We start from the raw sequence: 19,806 nt of genomic DNA, 5'->3' as shown, positions 1-19,806 counted from the left end.
CAATCCCTTGATCGGTGTCGACTATCCAAAAAAATTGCACCACCTGCACGTGGTGCTCTATATCAGCTCTTATAGGGGTTGAAACAAAGAAGATTATGGTTGGCGTGTGGATTTAAGACGCTCAAGGTGTTAAATGTTTCAAATGTTGATGTTGTTTTTACTACTTTTCCCCTCATGTCACCACTTGCCAGATTTGTTGCCCTATTGTTTTGGAAGTGCTTTTTCTCATTTTACATTTGGATGATAGAGTTTTTGGTTCTATTTTTCTTTCCTCTCTCGATGTTGTTCTACTACAAGGAAACATCCCCTCAATCACGTGCATCACTAGAGATGCCATATCACGACGATGCTCTCGATCATGTGAGTGCGTTTGAGTGCCATGTGTGAGTTTTCCTACTTTTGTTGTTTTGTGGGTGGAAGCTTGAGCTCGGGGTGGTGATGTACATGCCAAGCGCAGGTCACCGGCGGTGACACATGGAAGCTCTATATGTCCTTGATGAAAATCGACTGTGTGCATTCAACACGTCATTGGCTTTAGCGAGGGCAATATTTACATGTATCCTTTGGGTCTATATGTAACATTATCGTTTCTCGAGTGCAAAAGTTGCTCCTACAAAAAGGTTGGCCCCTATCTTGTCTCGCTTTGTAAAATATAGTTTGCCCCTAAAAGAGATGACACAAGTCCCACGACGTATTAACTATTATTTGTCTTTCCATATTAGCCAATAAATAACATTTTTGCGAAGAGTTAGCTTAGGCTTCTCATCCATAAACATGATTCGTTAACTATTTTATCAACAAAAGTTATAATTTATCATATTTTTGAAACTCTAACTCCCAGTGCAACAACACAAGGATGAGGAGACTGGTTTGGTCATCACAACCTATTCTCTTTGTTTTATTTGGCAAACATAAACCCATACTCATTCTCCTTAATTTAGCAAAAAGTACAAAAGGGACATTGAAATCCCTTGATACAACCACACATGAGCTGGAAACAAATACCACATATCATTGCATACACAACGTGTTGTTCCTTTGCAAAGAAATCGCTTCCATCATTTCATAAAGGCATCCACATCGCATCCACGCTAACCGAAAAGGGAGTTGTCGACTGCAAGCCACCTCTCGGGCTGACACCAACAAACAGATCCCGCCAAGAAAAATAGCTGCCCAAATGCAAGCTGAGAGATGCAGAGGAGCATGGAACTGCTTGGATGCCAAAGTCTCCAGATGGATGCTACCAGCAAAATTTAGAGGAACAAGCCCCAAATCGGGTAGAAGATGCCAACCATGGAACAAACAAGAGCTGACTTTGATTTGGTGCATGGGAAAAAGATAAAAATAAGAGGATCACCCCAAAGAGATGGACAGAGCCAAAGAATGAATGAAAAACATACTCCGAATCCCCACCAACTCGTTCCATACACTATAAATTTTGATCCAGAAAACTCATACCTAAAACATTGGAGGCATGTGAAGGTATTTTGGAATAAAACATGGCCGACAAGGGAGATGGAGAAAGGCAGCCAGAGGATTAATTGAAAACAACACAAACCATGATATTTATGGCAAAAATGCTTCAAATATAGGAGAGGGGGCATAACCAACAAGATCAGGCACGGGGATCATTGATATGGGCTGATATGAGCCTCACTGGAGAGGAGTCGTCGTAAAGCATGATGAAGGTCGTAATTATGGTCAAATTGCCACGAAGAACAAAAAGTTGGTTCAGACAAAAAATCTTAAGAGTGTTATTTGATGTACTTTTTTAGCTTTGCACTAACAATTTAGACAACTATATTGATCACTTCATAAATAACAAAGTATATATAAATAAATTGGACCAAGAATTGTTCTCTCACCTCATGTATTCCTCAACGAAGAATATGTACATTACAAATTGATTACAAGATAATGAAACAACTAATTACTCAACTTCTTAAAACAATTTCACATAACGCGGTTATACAAAAATAGCTCGATGCTAAATAGCGGCTTACAAAGATCGTGAAAATGTATCATAAAGGATATCTTAGAGCATCTACAGCTGGACTTTGCAAACCCTGTCCCTCAAATGCCCGCGGACGCGACCGGGTGCGTCCACAGACAGTGATCGGTCACGTCTTCAATTAGCCACTTTGCATCCGTCCCTTTCATATTTCATCCCCTAGATCCATATAAAGCATGCAAAAGAAATCCTGCGTACTACATACTACGTACTACCCTACCTACTCTTCGTCGTTGGAGATGTCCACGATGACCTTGCCGGGCGCCGGCTGGACGGGCGGGTAGGAGGGCTCTGGCTCATCCTCCTCCTGCTCGGCCTCATCCATGTAGGCGAGCATCTTCACCTCCCTCCGCGGCCTGCTGCGCCTCCATCTTCTGCCGGCGACGGCGTCTGGCCTCCGTAGCCGACTCTGACCAGAGGGAATCGAGGATGGCGTGCTGCTTTGTCTGCAGATCCGCGTCGCCAGCGTCCCCCACATCCTCCTCCTCTGGATCATCCTCCTCCTCCTCGACCTCCTCAACCTCCTCTTCCTTGTCCTCCTCCTCCTCCAACTCCTCCTTTGGGTCGACTACATCCGGAGGTAGCCCCGCGGCGATCCGGGCTTCGCGCCTAGCCCGGATCTGCTCAAGGTGCTCGAGCCGGTGCTCCGGCGTCAGAAATGGCTCGCTCCTCACTCGGCGGCGTGGGGGCATGGCTACTAGGCGGACGGGTGGAGCGGAAAGTGGCGGCGGCGGCAGACAGGAGGAGGAAAATGTGGATGGACGGTAGGGTTTCAGTGCCGTTAGTCGACTTAAATAGCTGGGCCAGGCACTACGCGGCCCGCCGGAGCTGTGCCATGCGGGCGCCACCGGTCCGACGGAGGAGACGAGTTTCGGACCGTTGGGTTTTAGGGCGTTTTCGGCTGGGACCCCTTTGTCAGTCCGACGTGGCAGGTGTGCCCCGGCGCACTCGGGCGCCCCCATATCCACCCAATATTTGGCTGGATATGAGGGTGCCGGTCAGCGCGGGCATTTGAGGCCTGTTTGAGGCGTCCGTCTGGATTGAAAAATCGTGACCGATCAGTGACGCCCGACTGTAGAAGAGGGAGGAGGTTTGAGGCGCCTGACTGTAGATGCTCTTACGACTACATCGTGGGCCGCAACATGAGTTCTTGGCGTCAAGATGGGATCGACGCTCCTGTTGAGCCTACCTATCTGTCATTTCTAGTCTGAATTTTTAAAACCTTTTTTTTCGGGTGCTGAATTTTTGAAACCTGAGGTACATATGAACCCACTTCTAGGACGTAGTGAAAAATAAATTTTGTAAGTTTACCTTTTGCAAATAGTTCATGTATTGGATAGAAACTCACCCATTACGACATGTGCAAAAATGCAAAAACAAGGAATTTGTAGTCACAACTACTGTAGCTTCCACATTTTCTCATCTTTACACAGGTCAGAAATGATCATAGTCTTTATTTTTTAATGAAATTAGGTATAATTTCCACGCAATACCTTTATACATGCATTTTCCCTAAGTTTTTGAAACTATGCACGATCTTCTTTCCTAAGTTTTGAAACTTAGAAATACGATTTTCACCAAATTCCGAAAGTGAATTCATCCCATATCATTTTCGTCATTGATCACGTTGTGCAGCCAACAACCATCTTTTTTTCTTTTTGACAGCAGCCAACCCAAGCAGCGAGCCCGCAAAACTCCGGTCGCCGCCCACCTACCACCACCCCCACCTTCCCCTCGCCGCCCCCCCAAAATATAACCTGAAGAACCTGCAACTTCACGCACCAGCAAGGTAAACAGACAGCTTCAATGGCGTTCTCCTCCCTCTCCACCCCTTCCTCCTCCTCCCCCTCCTCGTCTTTCACCCTCCCCACCAAGCCCTCCCCGGGCGCAGGCTCCCTCTCCTTCTCCAAGTGAGTCGCGGCGGCCCCCCCGCAGCTCTGCCCATCCCGATTGATCTGTCCGCTGCCGTTGGGGGTAAAGATTTGATTTTGCTTGCTTCTCTGGTCGCAGGGCGTCCACGGGGAGGTTCAGGATGGCGGCGGTGAGGGCGGAGGCGGTGGACACGTCCATCAGCCCGCGGGTGAGCGCGCTGCGGCCGTCCAAGACCATGGCCATCACCGACATGGCCAGCGCGCTGCGGCAGGCCGGGGTGCCCGTCATTGGACTCGCCGCTGGGGAGCCCGACTTCGACACGCCGGCGGTGATCGCCGAGGTGACCGCCGTCCTTGTGTATTTATTTATTTATTTTTGCAATGGAAAAGGGGGAGGGAATCAAGTAACTGTCCTTCGTTCCTGGTGCCTGGATCGCGGAATGATTTGGATCTTAGCGACATGACTTGGATCGCGAATGGTAGCAGTCAAATTACCAGTCAGATTAACTGTATTGAGCGACAAGAAGATTGTTAGCTCGCTTCAAATTCCCCTTTGCATCATTGAAACTTAATACAGTAGACTTCAGAGTAATGCATTCTGCAGGCACGCCTGCTGTTGTTGTACTATCATTTTCCTCTTACATATAATAGTAGATTTCAGAGTAGCAAAAAATGGATTCAGCATTTAAATTTTGCCAGCCGGGTTAGCAAAATCTAATGCATTATGAATCCAGTTTTACCAGCCGTCATAGCAAAATTTAATGCACTCTGAATCCAATTTTCCTCTTATATAATACAGTAGTAGACTCCAGAGTAGTAAAATTGGATTCAGCTTTTAAGTTTTGTTTTTGGCCCAGGCTGGGATAAATGCAATCAGGGATGGGTCTACAAGGTACACACCTAATGCAGGGACTATGGAGCTGAGGAAAGCTATCTGCAACAAGCTTCAAGGTGCGTGCGCCCGGATGATTTTCTCGTTTGCAGAATATTCAGATTGGATAAGTAGTCTAATTGATTTCCTTGTTGTTTGGTTATCGATATGCAGAGGAGAATGGTCTAACCTACAGCCCAGATCAGGTGCTAGTGAGCAATGGAGCTAAGCAGTGCATTACACAAGCTGTTCTTGCTGTTTGCTCACCTGGTGATGAGGTAAAGTTATCATCTCTGTACACCGCAATTTTGTAGGAGAAATATGTTTCACACTCCTTCCGATCCATATTAATTGTCACTGCTTAAGTACAACTTTGTACTGAAGTTGTACTACTAAAGTTGTACTAAAGCAGCGACAGTTAATATGGATCGGAGGGAGTACTAGCCTAGTAATACCATGAAAATAGCAGCAACAAGTGCTTATCCTGTACTCATTTTGTTGTTCCCAGTCCATAAAAGTTAGCAGATTGCTTCGTTCTTTTTTGTTAAACCGCAAATATTGTTTGGGTCTTCCATGCCTTGTCATTATTATGTCTCCTTACTATTCGTGTGATCCTATCTCTACTGAACCATTTTGATAAAATGCCCTTACCAATGTAATAGTGATATTTTATGTATGGACAAAAACGGCATCACTAAATGTGTACTCTTATAAATTTCTGTTTTTCACACTGTATGTAGTTTGTCGCTTCCTTTTGGCTCCTTGATATTGTAAGAGCTTTGTAATAATTTTGGGTTGTGTGTATCTTCGGATGCAGGGGCCAGGGGAGGTCTCTTCCATTATCTAAAAAAACTAACCTTCTATTTTAGAAAATATCCCTGCAGGTTACAAGCTGAACTGATTGCTTGATTTTTCTTATTTGAACTGCAGATATTTATAGCTTAATCTGGAGTAAACAAGCCATATAATTATATCATCTTACTATTCTTAGCACTGCATTGATTTGCACCCCATTGTTTGAAAATGTTGAGTTTTATCTTATTTTAGGTTTTGATACCAGCACCATTTTGGGTCAGCTATCCTGAAATGGCTAGGTTGGCTGGTGCAACACCAGTGATCCTCCCGACAAGCATATCAGACAATTTCCTGCTGAAGCCAGAGTCACTTGCCTCAGTGATCACTGAGAAATCAAGGCTCTTGATTCTATGCTCTCCATCTAATCCAACAGGCTCTGTGTATCCCAAGGAGCTGCTTGAGGAGATTGCTGCTATAGTCAAGAAGTATCCTAGGCTCCTGGTCTGCACTTTGACCTTTTGTATGTTATTCAGATTATTCAAGATCTTTTACGTCAGCAGTTCTTCACTATTGTTGATGCATCGTGCTTTTAACGATTTTTGCAGGTTCTATCTGATGAGATCTATGAGCATATTATCTATCATCCTGCTAAACACACAAGCTTTGCTGCATTACCTGGAATGTATGACAGGACATTAACTGTAAATGGGTTTTCTAAGGTAACATGGTTGTTTTTATTTTATTCCCTCTTTGTGATGATGAATGCACTAAATACCAATTTTGTGGAACATAACCCACATATTATTAGATCAAGTATTAGTCAATGCTTGGATTTGAGTAATCAAAATATGCCTTGCATAAAGAAGAGGAGGGAGTATAAATTTAGGTGTTCTTTCAAGTAAGACTTGATAACTGAAGAAACAGATGCCCATGTTCTCTAGATATGCATGGTCTAGCTCAAGTTGGAATATCTTGATATTTACTGAACAAATTTTTTATAGGCTTTTGCTATGACTGGCTGGCGACTTGGATACTTAGCTGCCCCTAAACATTTTGTCTCAGCTTGTGGAAAGATCCAAAGCCAGGTGGGTATTTGTCTCTCTTTTCTTTCATCTGAATCATTTTGTGCTGCTATATCCGCTATAGAATGTTGCAACTTCCTAATTCCCTATTTTAGTTATCACCCCCTTTTTTTTCTTTGCTGATGGTTGGAAAGGTAGGCTCAGCTCACCAGAGATCCTGAGTTTGTGTTTACATCCTGAATTCAGCAACACTGTACCCGAAAGTGCCCAATTCACTGGTAGTAGAGTGCAACCCTGTCTCTCTAAATTATTTAAACAGCAGCCACCATTAGGTCCAATACCACTATCTTTACCACTGTAATTAATATAAAGATAGCAATCATAGTCTTGCAGAACTTATTTTGATCCCCAATGGCGACAGTTCCTGATGATGTTGTAGAAATTGGCTCACATATCTCCAGTCTTGAATTTTTTTAACTGTCCTGATAATAGTGCGTTGTTTACTACACAGTACACATCTGGTGCCAGTAGTATATCGCAGAAGGCAGGGCTTGCAGCCTTGAACCTTGGTTATGCCGGCGGTGAAGCAGTTTCAACCATGGTCAAAGCATTCCAGGAGCGCCGGGATTACCTTGTAAGAAGTTTCAGGGAACTGCCAGGAGTAAAAATATCAGAACCTCAGGTAAGCCTCTCGACTGCGACGCTAGGTGCGACTATGTGACATATCTACATCAGGAAGGTAGCTAAGCTTCGCAATTTTCAGGGTGCTTTCTATTTGTTCCTCGACTTCAGCTCCTACTACGGATCCGAGGTAGAGGGTTTTGGCACTATCAAGGACTCTGAGACCCTCTGCATGTTCCTGCTAGAGAAAGCACAGGTGACAGTTACACCCATTTTGAGCGCGCCAGTCGACATAAACAAGATCAGTGGGTAGGTGGGTAGCTAAGGTGTTTTCTCTTGCATCACAGGTCGCGCTTGTCCCCGGAGATGCATTTGGTGATGACAAGGGTGTTCGTATCTCCTACGCTGCCGCACTGTCAACGCTACAATCTGCCATGGAGAAGATAAAAGACGCAATGTCTCTGCTCAAGGCCCCTGCTGCGGTTCAATAAAAATAGCGTGCTGAAGGCATTTTCACCGGAATTACATTAAAAGCATGTCCATTGGGAAAATAGGAAGCATGCCATTGTTGTACAACAGATAGTTCACCATTTTTCTGGTTGCAAACTTGCGAGCAATTTGCTTTGTTTCAAACTTCTCACTTGGTGTAATGTAATTGTCTTTACCTGCAGGCCAGAAATGAAAATAATATGTTGCTTTGACAACCTAAGACGGGAAATAATTGATGTTCACTGATTTGGATGAAAAAGGCCTTGTAAATCATTTATGTAAATCATACTTAACATCCTGCTTTTACGCAAGATTTGTGCACAAGAGAAATAGCTGATACAATTGACCACTACAGCGTTATCACGTGGCAAAGAAATGACAACCACAACGCATGAAAATCCCAGTGGCCATTTTCCCAGCAATTATAGAAAATTAGATATTTCATAATATACAGGAATTACAGGATAGCATATCCACTTTTAGAAATAGGAAAAATACCCTAAAATTTATTCTAACTACACAGGTTGGCCTTCATATGTTACCAAGCCACAAACTGCTCGTGAGAAGTGCCATCACTCTTGAGCATAGACCGATAAGAGTCCCAACTGAAAAGTACTGATAGACATAGCGTATACTAGCAAAAAAATGTACACCAAATTGATGGAGTCTCCTGAACAAGTACGAGTGCAGAATCCAACTGGGAACAGCTGACGCCTAATCTAGTTTGCAACGACGGCTTCATCAAAGTTCCAGTCTCTGACAAGGTCCCTGGACACAGCACGGCTTCGTTGAAGGCGAGGAGTGCCCTCGGTGCCTTGACCAGCCGCTATGGATGGAAAGGGGGTCACCTTTGATGTCCCAACACTAGCAGATCCAGTCGGCATTACTCTCCGAGTTAAGCAGGAAACAACAGCTCCGCATCGGTTGTCCTCCTCTGAACTCGACACCGAGTAGCTTCTAAGAGAGTGTGAGGGGCTGTTCATGCCATGGCATACGAGACAAGCAAGACTCATGATTATTGTCTAGCTGAAACTGCCAGTAACTGCAACGGAATGAACAATAGTTAGAAAATGTGAAATAAAAAATCATAATTTGTTTCATCTCACATCATGGTCAATACCTTGAGTGACTAGTGCTACAAAGTAACACGCACAGTTTCATTAGGAAGTAGAAATATCTCTATCAACGCGGCACCAAGAAAGTAAGAAACAATCAACCCCAACAAAATTTACAGGCATTTTAAACAGTCATAATCTCACTATATAGAAAAGGACCACTTATAACAACACTATGTATTGCTTCAGTACTAACTAATGAGGAATAAACCATACAACGTGAGTTACAAGCTTAATTTATACTAAAAGAAAAAGGCTAACATGTTATCGCATAACGGGTATCAATATCATGCCACACCATGGATTATGGCGAGTAGTATAAGTCCCTGTTGCATCTAATCATTCATGGGAAAAGAGTTGGCCCATAACAGAAAACCAAAAAGAACCATGTTCAGGGCTCATATTTCTAAGATCACATCTAGCACAAAAAATATGGGAGGCAAAAAATACACATCTAATCTGCATGTATGCAATGGCAGGGTTGCAGAACAATCATCTAGACATTTTACTGATCCAACATACGATTTTAGGGTGCATAATAATTCAACCCAGCTACCAGTATGCCAACAATCAGCACTTTCTCAGAGAAAAAAAACACACCAAAGACTTCAGTATTATTGCAAAGGGAGGATTGTCATAAACGTCATAAGCAACTATTGAGCTCTATATTCCAAGATGAAACATAGGACAGGTAAATGCAAATCGATTTCTTCATTCTCTGTGCAGACGGGCAGGCTTTGAAACATAAACATGACGCTACGGTACTAGCTCAAACAGATGATCTACAAGTCTACAACAAACAGATGATTTATAAAGCATAAACTGCATTGATATGGGAGGCACCTCTATAACCTTCTCTCTGATTCCCATTTAAGTTGAAGCTACAAACACTATGAAGTGACGAATTTTGCACGGAAACGAGGATGATACGGAACCAAAGGTCCAAATCTAAAAGTAATCCACAACCTAAAGAAACAAAAGGTACTGTACTCATTTGCTTCAATTATATAGCTATAAAGACACGGCAAAAGGGCGACTTTGATTAGTCTATAAACAGGACCCCTTTTCGGGGAGAATCATAGCTGCAAGACATGGACAGGTCTCCAAACCAATCGTAAGAGCAGGGGCGGATCTGCTGGGTGCACACCGCCGCACCCAGAAATTCTGGAGGCCAGCGAGGTTTAACTATCACTGGATGAAACCAAGCTCATACCTCAAACCCCAGTGACCGGAGACTGCGGACGAGGTGGAGACAGCGGGAACGCGATCTCGCGATGCCAAGATCGGGAACGGCGATGGCAGCGGCGACGCGCGTGAGAGGCCTTGGGGTGGGGTGGGGTGGGGGGGGGGGTGTTGAAAGCGTCGGCGGGGACGCTAGGCTGCTACGGCACGGCGGCAGCTGTAGGGCAGGCGGTGCAGAGGCCGTGCTGGGTTGGATTGGCAGAGGTCAGGAGGGACTCGAGGAGGAAGATGCAAGAAAGCTACGGGGAAAAGGAGATAAGAGTTTCGGTGCGACCGTGATAAGATATTTTTTTCCCTTTAAACTATAATAAAAATAAATAAATATTTCAATAAAAATAAAAATAAACTTTATAACAGGGTTTGGTCGAAATTTATGATCTCTTAGATCATATTTCCTTCATGGAAAAGTATTAAAATCAACCGACGTATCTCTCTCGCGTAAACCTCTCCTTCCGCGCGACACGTGTCCCCTGCCCACGCGAGTCCACCGCTTCCCCCGCGAGCCTTATCTCTTTTCACGCGGCTGCTCGTCCACTCGTTCTTCCTCTCGTCTTTTTCCCTCTCCTCGTCTCCTCGTCCGTAGCATCCGAGAGGGAGAGCTCGATCCCCTTCGCCATGGCCCCTCCCGTCCAATCCCCGTCCGCCATGGCCTGCTCCCAAACTCCACCTGCTGCTCCTCAAGATCCATACCACGGCGTCGTGACGCGGTAACGCGGCCCTCGTCGTTGACTCGGATGCTGCAGGTGTTTGCGGCCCAACGACTCGACGGTGCTGCCGTCGTTGAAACGCGACTCTCGTCGACGACGGTGCTGCAATGCAGCACGCATGGGCTGCTCGCTGCCGGTATTGCAGTGCAAGACGAAGGCCGGAGTGCAGTCGAACGCCGCTCGGCGCCGGCGATGCAGTGCAGCTCGCGGAGCTGCACTGAAGCGCCGCTTGCCGCCGACGGAGTTGCAATGGACTGCCGCTCGCCGCCGGTGATGCAGTGCAGCTCCGCGAGCTGCACTGAAGCGCCGCTCGCCGCCGACGGAGTTGCAATGGAGTGCCGCTCGCCGCCGGTGATTGAGTGCGGCACGCGGAGCTGCACTGAAGCCCCGCTCGCCGCCTGACGGAGTTGCAATGGAGTGCCGCTCGCCGCCGGTGATGCAGTGCCGCACGCGGAGCTGCACTGACGCGCCGCTCGCCGCCGATTTGCGGCCACAGGTGGGGATCTGTTCGCGTGTGGGGGCGTCTTGTTTCATTGCCCTTCCTTCATATCATCAATCTCTCTCTTCTCTATTTTTCTAATTTCTAATTTCTAATAATAAAGCACGGATTGACTTCGTGGGTTCACCATCACAATACGCTTTCAGTTTTTTTCTTCAATGCGCTCCAGATTTAACTCCCTTCGTGTAGAATTTTACTTGTTGGCCTTCGAATTGGAAAAATAAATAAATAACAGGCAAATAGACCTGGTCCTCCGAAATCGAACCCAAGACCTCCAGTTCGGTGCCCAAGAGTGCGACCAATTGAACTACCATATGACGCTGTTTGAGGCGCGCCGTTCGTGTTAATGAAATAGTCGTACCGCTGACCTGCAGTGCTTCGCCGGGCTTGAAAAATTATACCGCTGGGCCTTCCCAAATAGAGTGTTAGGCCTTTGCTGGGCCGCAAGCTGCGTGGCTGGGGGTGACCGAACTCAGGTGAGCATCCATATTTTATGTTAGATTAGTCCCACATCGTTTGTTTAGATCAATTTGTAGCCTTTTATATATGTAGAAATTCTCTTGTATGACCAGCAAGTTGCCTAAGAAAGGTTAACGTGAGAGCGGACAAGGTTATAAGAGGCCGGGCTGTCTTGGGCATTAAAACTTAAAATAAATCTAAGAAAGTTGTCCGTGACAGCGTGGACAAGATCATAAGAAAGAGGATGAACATAGAAGGAAGGATGCACATGCACGCTTCATGAAAGTTAAATGAAGATTTCAGGACTATGATTAAAGCTGGATTGTGTGGGGCAATTTGACTTCATGGCCTGATTGCACGCTGCTTGCCGGAATTGGGGGAGATTCATGGCCGAATTTGAAAGCAGGAATGTGGAAAACTAGATTTAACGGTCGCAAAACAAAAATGTCTCCTACTTAAATGGGATTGCGGAAAATAATTAATCATTGCGCTGTGTTATTTTATTTTAATTTTAAGCTCGAGACTTTGTGTTACTAATCTGATTTTAAACAGAAAATCAAGTGTGTTAATTGAACAACTCTATTTTTTGAAAACTTAATTGAACAGATCTGAAGTGAGGGAATTAACAAAAATTTGTGAGTTCCACAAGTTTTTCCTTCCATTCTTCATTCTGGCTAATTTACTTTTTTGTTATTTTACTGAAACTCTGGTGGACATGACGGCAATAACATTATTTTTATACTATATCACTACAAATGTAAGGAATACCCGCTACTCGAGGAAAGAGGAATAGGAAAAATATGAAGTGAACTATATGTTTTTAGAATTACGTTCCCTTCTTCTATCTATATGCATATAAAATTTGTTAGAGTTGGATAGAAGAAGTGGCACCGAGCCGATTTGTAAAATGAGCAACATTTCAAAACTCTCACTAAATTTGAATCCACGTCAAAGTTTTTTCCGGTTGCAACCCGCTACTCAAGGAAGGAGGAATAGGAGAAATATGAAGTGAGCTATATGTTTTTAGGATTACGATCCCTTCTTCTATCTGTATTCATAGAAAATTTGTTAGAGTTGGATAGAAGAAGTGGCGCACTGAGCAGATTTGAAAAATGAGCAACATTTCACAATTCTTATTATATTTGAATCCATGTCAAAGTTTTTTCCCGCTGCAACGCGCGAGCATTTGCGTTTTGAGATTGACCATATTTAGACCTGTTGATGAGATGAAAGACCAACGTCATTGATGGGGAAAGCAGGATAACAACCACTATGATGGGGGTGTCGGGGGAAATAAATGGCGTTAACAGTGTGACAGAGAAGGAGTTTTTATATTATTATTATTATTATTATTATTATTATTATTATCCCGTTGCAACGCACGAACATTTTTGCTAGTTAAAATAAAACATGTCAGAGAGGCAGGTTCTTAATGGTTAATGGCGGACTAGCTCACTCATTCCTCTACCTAATGGTTTCTTTCTCTTGACTTTTCCTTCTAGCTATCCTCTCTGCTGACTTGTTGATCATGGTTTTTATAATGTACTGACATTACTTTGCCAATTTGCCAAGTAGACGATGGAATTCGGGTAGGATTACCTATCCCCATAACAATGCTGGGTCCCTTGTAAGGCTATAAGAGCCTTTTTTTTTGCAAAAATAATTAAAATCTATTATCAAAGTTTACCGGAAGTACAAAGCACCTCAAACATAATAAAATTACATCAAGATACCAAGACCACCGAACGATCACTACAGCTGCCAGAACGAGCCGCCGACGCGCCGCTGTCGCCGCTCCCCTATCGGAGCCGGCTTGACCTTGTCGATGACAGCCGGGAAGTCTTCATGCACGTGCCCCTAAGGACCAGCGCCCTGAAGCCGCAGTCGTCGTCGTTGAACCCTTGAACAGATCTGAAGCATCTGACACCAAATCTCGCCACAAGAAGACGGCAGGAATCTATGCCGAAGCTTCGACGACTACGTCCAGATGGACGAACTCAAGGAGGACCGAAGCCCGGAACACAAACTTGGAGAAGAAGGGCCGCCATCCACCCGAGCGCCGCACCTGCGAGGACTAAAACCCCCTAACCTAAACTACTAACTGAAGCGGAGGCACCAGGATTCCCCTCCCCGCCACCGGCCGCCGGAGCGGCAGGCAGAGGGGAGGCGAATCCACAGGCTCGCCGACGAAGTCTGTTGGGAAGAGTTTGCCCTAGCCACCAAGGGATGAGGCTATAAGAGCCTCTTTAACTCAAAAGATTTTCAAAAGACTCTTACAGATTTTGTTGTTGCGAAGGTGGTATATTAAGTATCACATGCCCTTACAAACACACTCAAATAGAAATATAAAATTACACTCAAAATCTTGGAGACGCCAAAGTCATCCTGCTCCTACATCCACCGAGGGCGCGCTGTGAGCATATCTTGATGCCGCCTCTGGGCGCCGCTTTGGCGGAGCAAACCCTTTAAAACCCCAGGAGCTTGTAGAAGCATCGGCCAGAAAAGTCATTGATGCAGACTAGGAGACGCTGATGACCGATATGCGAAGCAAATTGCCACCATGAAGAAGAAAACACCGATGAGGGCCTGTAGGAACTCCAAATACCATGAAAGCCGACCAAATCCAGACGGATCCATCGGAAACCAGACTTTAATTCGATTTCGTAGAAAAGAAAATCTATGTGAGTTGTTTGGTTTGTAGGATTATGTTCCATTTGTCAAAAATATACATTTACTCCAAAAAGGGCAGATCTAGCAAGGTGTCGGATCGATATTTCAGCCCTACCTATGTATATCAGTGATAAAAAGGAGAAAACAAATAAAAAAGACCAAGCTCGTATATATCGCACAACCTTGTTATTCCATCTTAGCAAAATTTTATAGACCCACTACTGTACCTATCTTGAAAAGAACACTATGATTTTCGCGTGCGTAATCAAGCATTGTCACATCATGTTCATGGAAACAGCCCTAGAGGCAATAATAAAGTTGTTATTATTATATTTCCTTATTCATGATAAATGTTTATTATTCATGCTAGAATTATATTGACCAGAAACTTAGATACATGTGTGGATACATAAACAAATACTGTGTCCCTAGTAAGCCTCTACTAGACTAGCTCGTTGATCAAAGATGGTTAAGGTTTCCTAACCATAGACATGAGTTGTCACTTGATGACGGGATCACATCATTATGAGAATGACGTGATGGACAAGACCCACCCGTTAGCTTAGCATATGATCGTTCAGTTTATTGCTACTGCTTTCTTAATGCCAAATACATGTTTCTTCGTCCATGAGATCATGCAACTCCCAGATACCGGAGGAATACCTTGTGTGCTATCAAACGTCACAATGTAACTGGGTGATCATAAAGATGCTCTACAGGTATCTCCGAACATACCTGTTGAGTTGGCGTGAATCGATATTGGGATTTGTCACTCCGTATGACGGAGAGGTATCTCCGGGCCCTCTCGGTAATACACATCATAAGAAGCTTGCAAGCAAAGTGACTAAAGAGTTAGTTGCAAGATGATGTATTGCGGAACGAGTAAAGAGACTTGCCGATAACGAGATTGAACTAGGTATGTAGATACCGACGATCGAATCCTGGACAAGTAACATACCGACAGACAAAGGGAACAACATATGTTGTCATAAAAGGTTCGACCGATAAAGATCTTCGTAGAATATGTAGGAACAAATATGGTCATCCAGGTCCCGCTATTGGTTATTGACCGGAGAGGTGTCTCGGTCATGTCTACAACATTCTCGAACCCGTAGGGTCCACACGCTTAACATTCGTTGACGATATAGTACTATATGAGTTATGTGACTTGATGAACGAATGTTGTTCAGAGTCCCGGATGAGATCATGGACATGACGAGGAGCTCCGGAATGGTCCAGAGGTAAAGATTGATATATAGGATGATAGTAGTTGGTCACCGAAAAGGTTTCGGAAGTACCGGGTATTTATCGGAGTGCTGAAAGGGGTTCCGGGAGGCCACCGGTAAGCGATGGGCCTTATGGGCCAAAGGGGGGAAGCACACCAGTACACAAGGGGCTGGTGCACCCCCCACCCCTGCCCACGCGCCAAGGAGGGAGGGAAAGGAAGGGGGAGGCATCCTAAGGCAGCCATCCCCCCTTTCCTTTCCCCTCATGACCAAATATGGAAGGGGGGCGACGGCTAGGCAGGCCTCTAGGGCAGCCGCCGGCCACTTGGGGGCGCCCTAGGGCTGCCTCCTCTCCCCGCTCCACTTATATATATGAGATGAGGGAGAGGAGCAACGCACACCATGATTCTATAGCCGTGTGCGGCGCCCCTCTCCCTCTAGTTCATCCTCGATCATATTCTGGTAGTGCTCGGCGAAGCCCTGCGGAGATAGTTGCATCACCACCATCACCATGCCGTCGTGCTACCGGAACTCATCTACTACTTCGGCCGTCTTGCTGGATCAAGAAGGCGAGAACGTCATCGAGCTGAACGTGTGCTGAACGCGGAGGTTCCGTACGTTCGGTACTTGATCGGGCGGATCATGAAAGTGTACGACTACATCAACCCTGTTGATAAACGCTTCCGCTTAACGGTCTACGAGGGTACGTAGACACACTCTCCCCTCTCGTAGATATGCATCTCCATGGATAGATCTTGCGTGTGCATAGATTTTTTCCATGCAACGTTCCACAACAGTGGTATCATGAGCCAAGTCTATGTGTAGATGATATGCACGAGTAGAACACAAAGAAGTTGTGGGCCGTGATGGTCATACTGCTTACCACCAACGTCTTATTTTGATTCGGCAGTATTGTGGGATGAAGCAGCCCGGACCAACCTTACATGTCCACGCACATGAGACCGGTTCCACCGACTGACATGCAACTGGTTTTGCATAAAGGTGGCTGGCGGGTGTCTGTTTCTCCTACTTTAGTTGAATCAAATTTGACTACATCTGGTCCTTAAAGAAGGTTAAAACAACAAACTTGATAATCACCGTTGTGGTTTTGCGTAGGTAAGAACGGTTCTTGCTAGTTGTCCGTAGCAGCCACATAAAACTTGCAACAGCAAAGTAGAGGACGTCTAACTTGTTTTTGCAGGGTATGTTGTGATGTGATATGGTCAAGACGTGGTGTGATATACGTTGTTGTATGAGATGATCATGTTTTGTAATATTGACAACCGGCAGGAGCCTTAGGGTTGTCTCTTAATTATTGTATGAAATGTAAACGCCATGTAATTGCTTTACTTTATCGCTATGCGTTAGCAACAGTTGTAGAAGCAATAGTTGGCGAGACGACCCCGACGCAACGATGTAGATCAAGGTGTCGAGCCGGTGACGATGGAGATCATGATGATGCTTTGGAGATGGAGATCAAAAGCACAAGATGATGATGGCCATATCATGTCACATATTTTGATTGCATGTGATGTTTATCCTTTATGCATCTTATTTTGCTTAGAACGGTGGTAGCATTATAAGATGATCCCTTCACTAAATTTCAAGATAAAAGTGTTCTCCCCGGGTATGCACTGTTGCTAAAGTTCATCGTTTCGAAGCACTTCGTGATGATCGGGTGTGATAGACTCTACGTTCACATACAACGGGTGTAAGCCAGTTTTGCACATGCAGAATACTTGGGTTAAACTTGACAAGCGTAGCATGTACAGACATGGTCTTGGAACACTGGAGACCGAAAGGTCGAATGTGAGTCATATAGTAGATATGATGAACATAGAGATGTTCACCATTGATGACTACCCCATCTCACGTGATGATCGGACATGGGTTAGTTGATTTGGATCATGTATCACTTAGATAACTTGAGGAATGTTAATTTAAGTGGGAGTTCATTAGTAATTTGATTAATTGAACTTAATTTATCATGAAATTAGTCTTAATAGTTTTTGCATATCTATGTTGTAGATCAATGACCCGTGCTACTGTTCCCCTGAATTTTAATGCGTTCCTAGAGAAAGCTAAGTTGAAAGATGATGGTAGCAACTACACGGACTGGGTCCATAACTTGAGGATTATCCTCATTGCTGCACAGAAGAATTGTGTCCTTGATGCACCGCTAGGTGACAGACCTGTTGCAGGACCTACTGCAGATGTTATGAACGTCTGGCAGACTCGATCTGATGACTACTTGATAGTTCAGTGTGCCATGCTTTACAGCTTAGAACCGGGACTCAAAGACGTTTTGAACGTCACGGAGCATATGAGATGTTCCAGGAGCTGAAGTTGATATTTCAAGTTAATGCCCAGGTTGAGAGATATGAAGTCTCCAACAAGTTCTATAGCTGCAAGATGGAGGAGAACAGTTTTGCCAGTGAACACATACTCAAAATGTCTGGGTATCATAATCACTTGACTCGGCTACGAATTAATCTTTTAGTTGAGAGTGTTATTGACAGAGTTCTTCAGTCATTGCCACCAAGCTATAAAGGCTTTGTGATGAACGATAATATGCAAGGGATGGAGAAAACAATCCCCGAGCTCTTCGCTATGCTGAAATCAGCGGAGGTAGAAATCAAGAAAGAGCATCAAGTGTTGATGGTTAACAAGACCACCAGTTTCAAGAAAAAGGGCAAGGGAAAGAAAGGGAACTTCAAGAAGAATGGCAAGCAAGTTGCCGCTCGTGAAGAAGCCCAAAGCTGGACCCAAGCCTGAGACTGAGTGCTTCTACTGCAAGGGTAATGGTCACTTGAAGCGGAACTGCCCCAAGTATTTGGCGGATAAGAAGGATGACAAAGTGAACAAAGGTATATTTGATATACATGTTATTGATGTGTTCCTTACTAATGCTCGTAGTAGCGCCTGGGTATTTGATACTGGTTCGGTTGCTCATATTTGTAACTCGAAACAGGAGCTGTGGAATAAACGAAGATTGGCTAAGGACGAGGTGACGATGCACGTCGGGAATGGTCCCAAGGTCGGCGTGGTCACCATCGACACGCTACCTCTACATCTACCTTCGGGATTAGTTTTAGACCTCTATAATTGTTATTTGGTGCCAGCGTTGAGCATGAACATTATATCTGGATCTTGTTTATTGTGAGACGGTTATTCATTTAAGTCTGAGAATAATCGTTGTTCTATTTATATGAATAATACCTTTTATGGTCATGCACCTTTGATGAATGGTCTGTTCTTGTTGAATCTCGATCGTAGTGATACATATTCATAATATTGATGCCAAAAGATGCAAAGTTGATAATGATAGTGCAACATACTTGTGGCACTGCCATTTAGGTCATATTGGTGTAAAGCGCATGAAGAAACTCCATGCAGATGAACTTTTGGAATCACTTGATTATGAATCATTTGATACTTGCGAACCATGCCTCATGGGCAAGATGACTAAAACTCCGTTCTCCGGAACAATGTAGCGAGCTAATGACTTATTGAAAATAATAACCGATGTATGTGGTCCGATGAGTGTTGAGGAACGCGGCGGGTATCGTTATTTTCTAACCTTTACACATGATTTGAGTAGATATGGGTATATCTACTTAATGAAACACAAATCAGAAACATTTTAAAAGTTCAAAGAATTTCAGAGTGAAGTAGAGAATCATCATAACAAGAAAATAAAGTTTCTATGATCTGATCGTGGAGGTGAATATTTGAGTTACGAGTTTGGCCTTCATTTAAAACAATGTGGAATTGTTTCACAACTCACGCCACCTGGAACACCACAGTGTAATGGTGTGTCCGAACATCGTAACCGTACTTTATTAGATATGGTGTGTTCTATGATGTCTCTTACCAATTTGCCTTTATCATTTTGGGGTTATGCATTAGAGACAACCACATTCACATTAAATAGGGCACCATCCAAATCCGTTGAGATGACACCATATGAACTATGGTTTGGCAAGAAACCTAATCTGTCGTTTCTTAAAGTTTGGGGATGCGACGTATGTCCAAAAGGCTTCAGCCTGATAAGCTCGAACCCAAATCGGAGAAGTGCGTCTTCATAGGATACCCTAAGGAAACTATTGGGTACACCTTCTACCACAGATCTGAAGGCAAGACCTTTGTTGCCAAGAATGGGTCCTTTCTAGAGAAGGAGTTTCTCTCGAAAGAAGTGAGTGGGAGGA

General features: G+C 44.4%; 2 protein-coding genes across 3 annotated transcripts; one reads left to right on the top strand and one right to left on the bottom strand.

Annotated features, from left to right (window-relative positions):
• The first annotated feature begins 3,683 nt into the window (after positions 1-3,683).
• On the top strand, positions 3,684-7,900 carry LOC123182128 (bifunctional aspartate aminotransferase and glutamate/aspartate-prephenate aminotransferase). 2 transcript variants are annotated; one of them, XM_044594595.1, is made up of 10 exons: positions 3,684-3,800; positions 4,022-4,223; positions 4,740-4,833; positions 4,928-5,031; positions 5,801-6,049; positions 6,154-6,267; positions 6,550-6,633; positions 7,082-7,252; positions 7,334-7,447; positions 7,539-7,900. In XM_044594595.1, the coding sequence occupies exons 2-10, from the start codon at positions 4,044-4,046 to the stop codon at positions 7,680-7,682; spliced, it is 1,254 nt and encodes a 417-aa protein (XP_044450530.1). In that variant the 5' UTR covers positions 3,684-3,800; positions 4,022-4,043; the 3' UTR covers positions 7,683-7,900. The 2 variants fall into 2 exon arrangements, with proteins under 2 accessions (XP_044450530.1, XP_044450529.1); XM_044594594.1 differs by having other exon boundaries at positions 3,697-3,921.
• Positions 7,901-8,090: 190 nt separating this feature from the next.
• Positions 8,091-10,288, bottom strand: LOC123182129 (uncharacterized). The gene is made up of 2 exons (XM_044594597.1): positions 10,009-10,288; positions 8,091-8,722 (listed from the first exon to the last, which is right to left on the bottom strand). The coding sequence occupies exon 2, from the start codon at positions 8,691-8,693 to the stop codon at positions 8,400-8,402; it is 294 nt and encodes a 97-aa protein (XP_044450532.1). The 5' UTR covers positions 8,694-8,722; positions 10,009-10,288; the 3' UTR covers positions 8,091-8,399.
• Between the last annotated feature and the right edge of the window lie 9,518 nt (positions 10,289-19,806).

Source organism: Triticum aestivum, chromosome 1D (assembly GCF_018294505.1).
Source record: "Triticum aestivum cultivar Chinese Spring chromosome 1D, IWGSC CS RefSeq v2.1, whole genome shotgun sequence".
In the NCBI taxonomy this organism is placed as follows: Eukaryota; Viridiplantae; Streptophyta; class Magnoliopsida; order Poales; family Poaceae; genus Triticum; species Triticum aestivum.
This window is presented reverse-complemented; position numbering and strand designations above follow the sequence as displayed.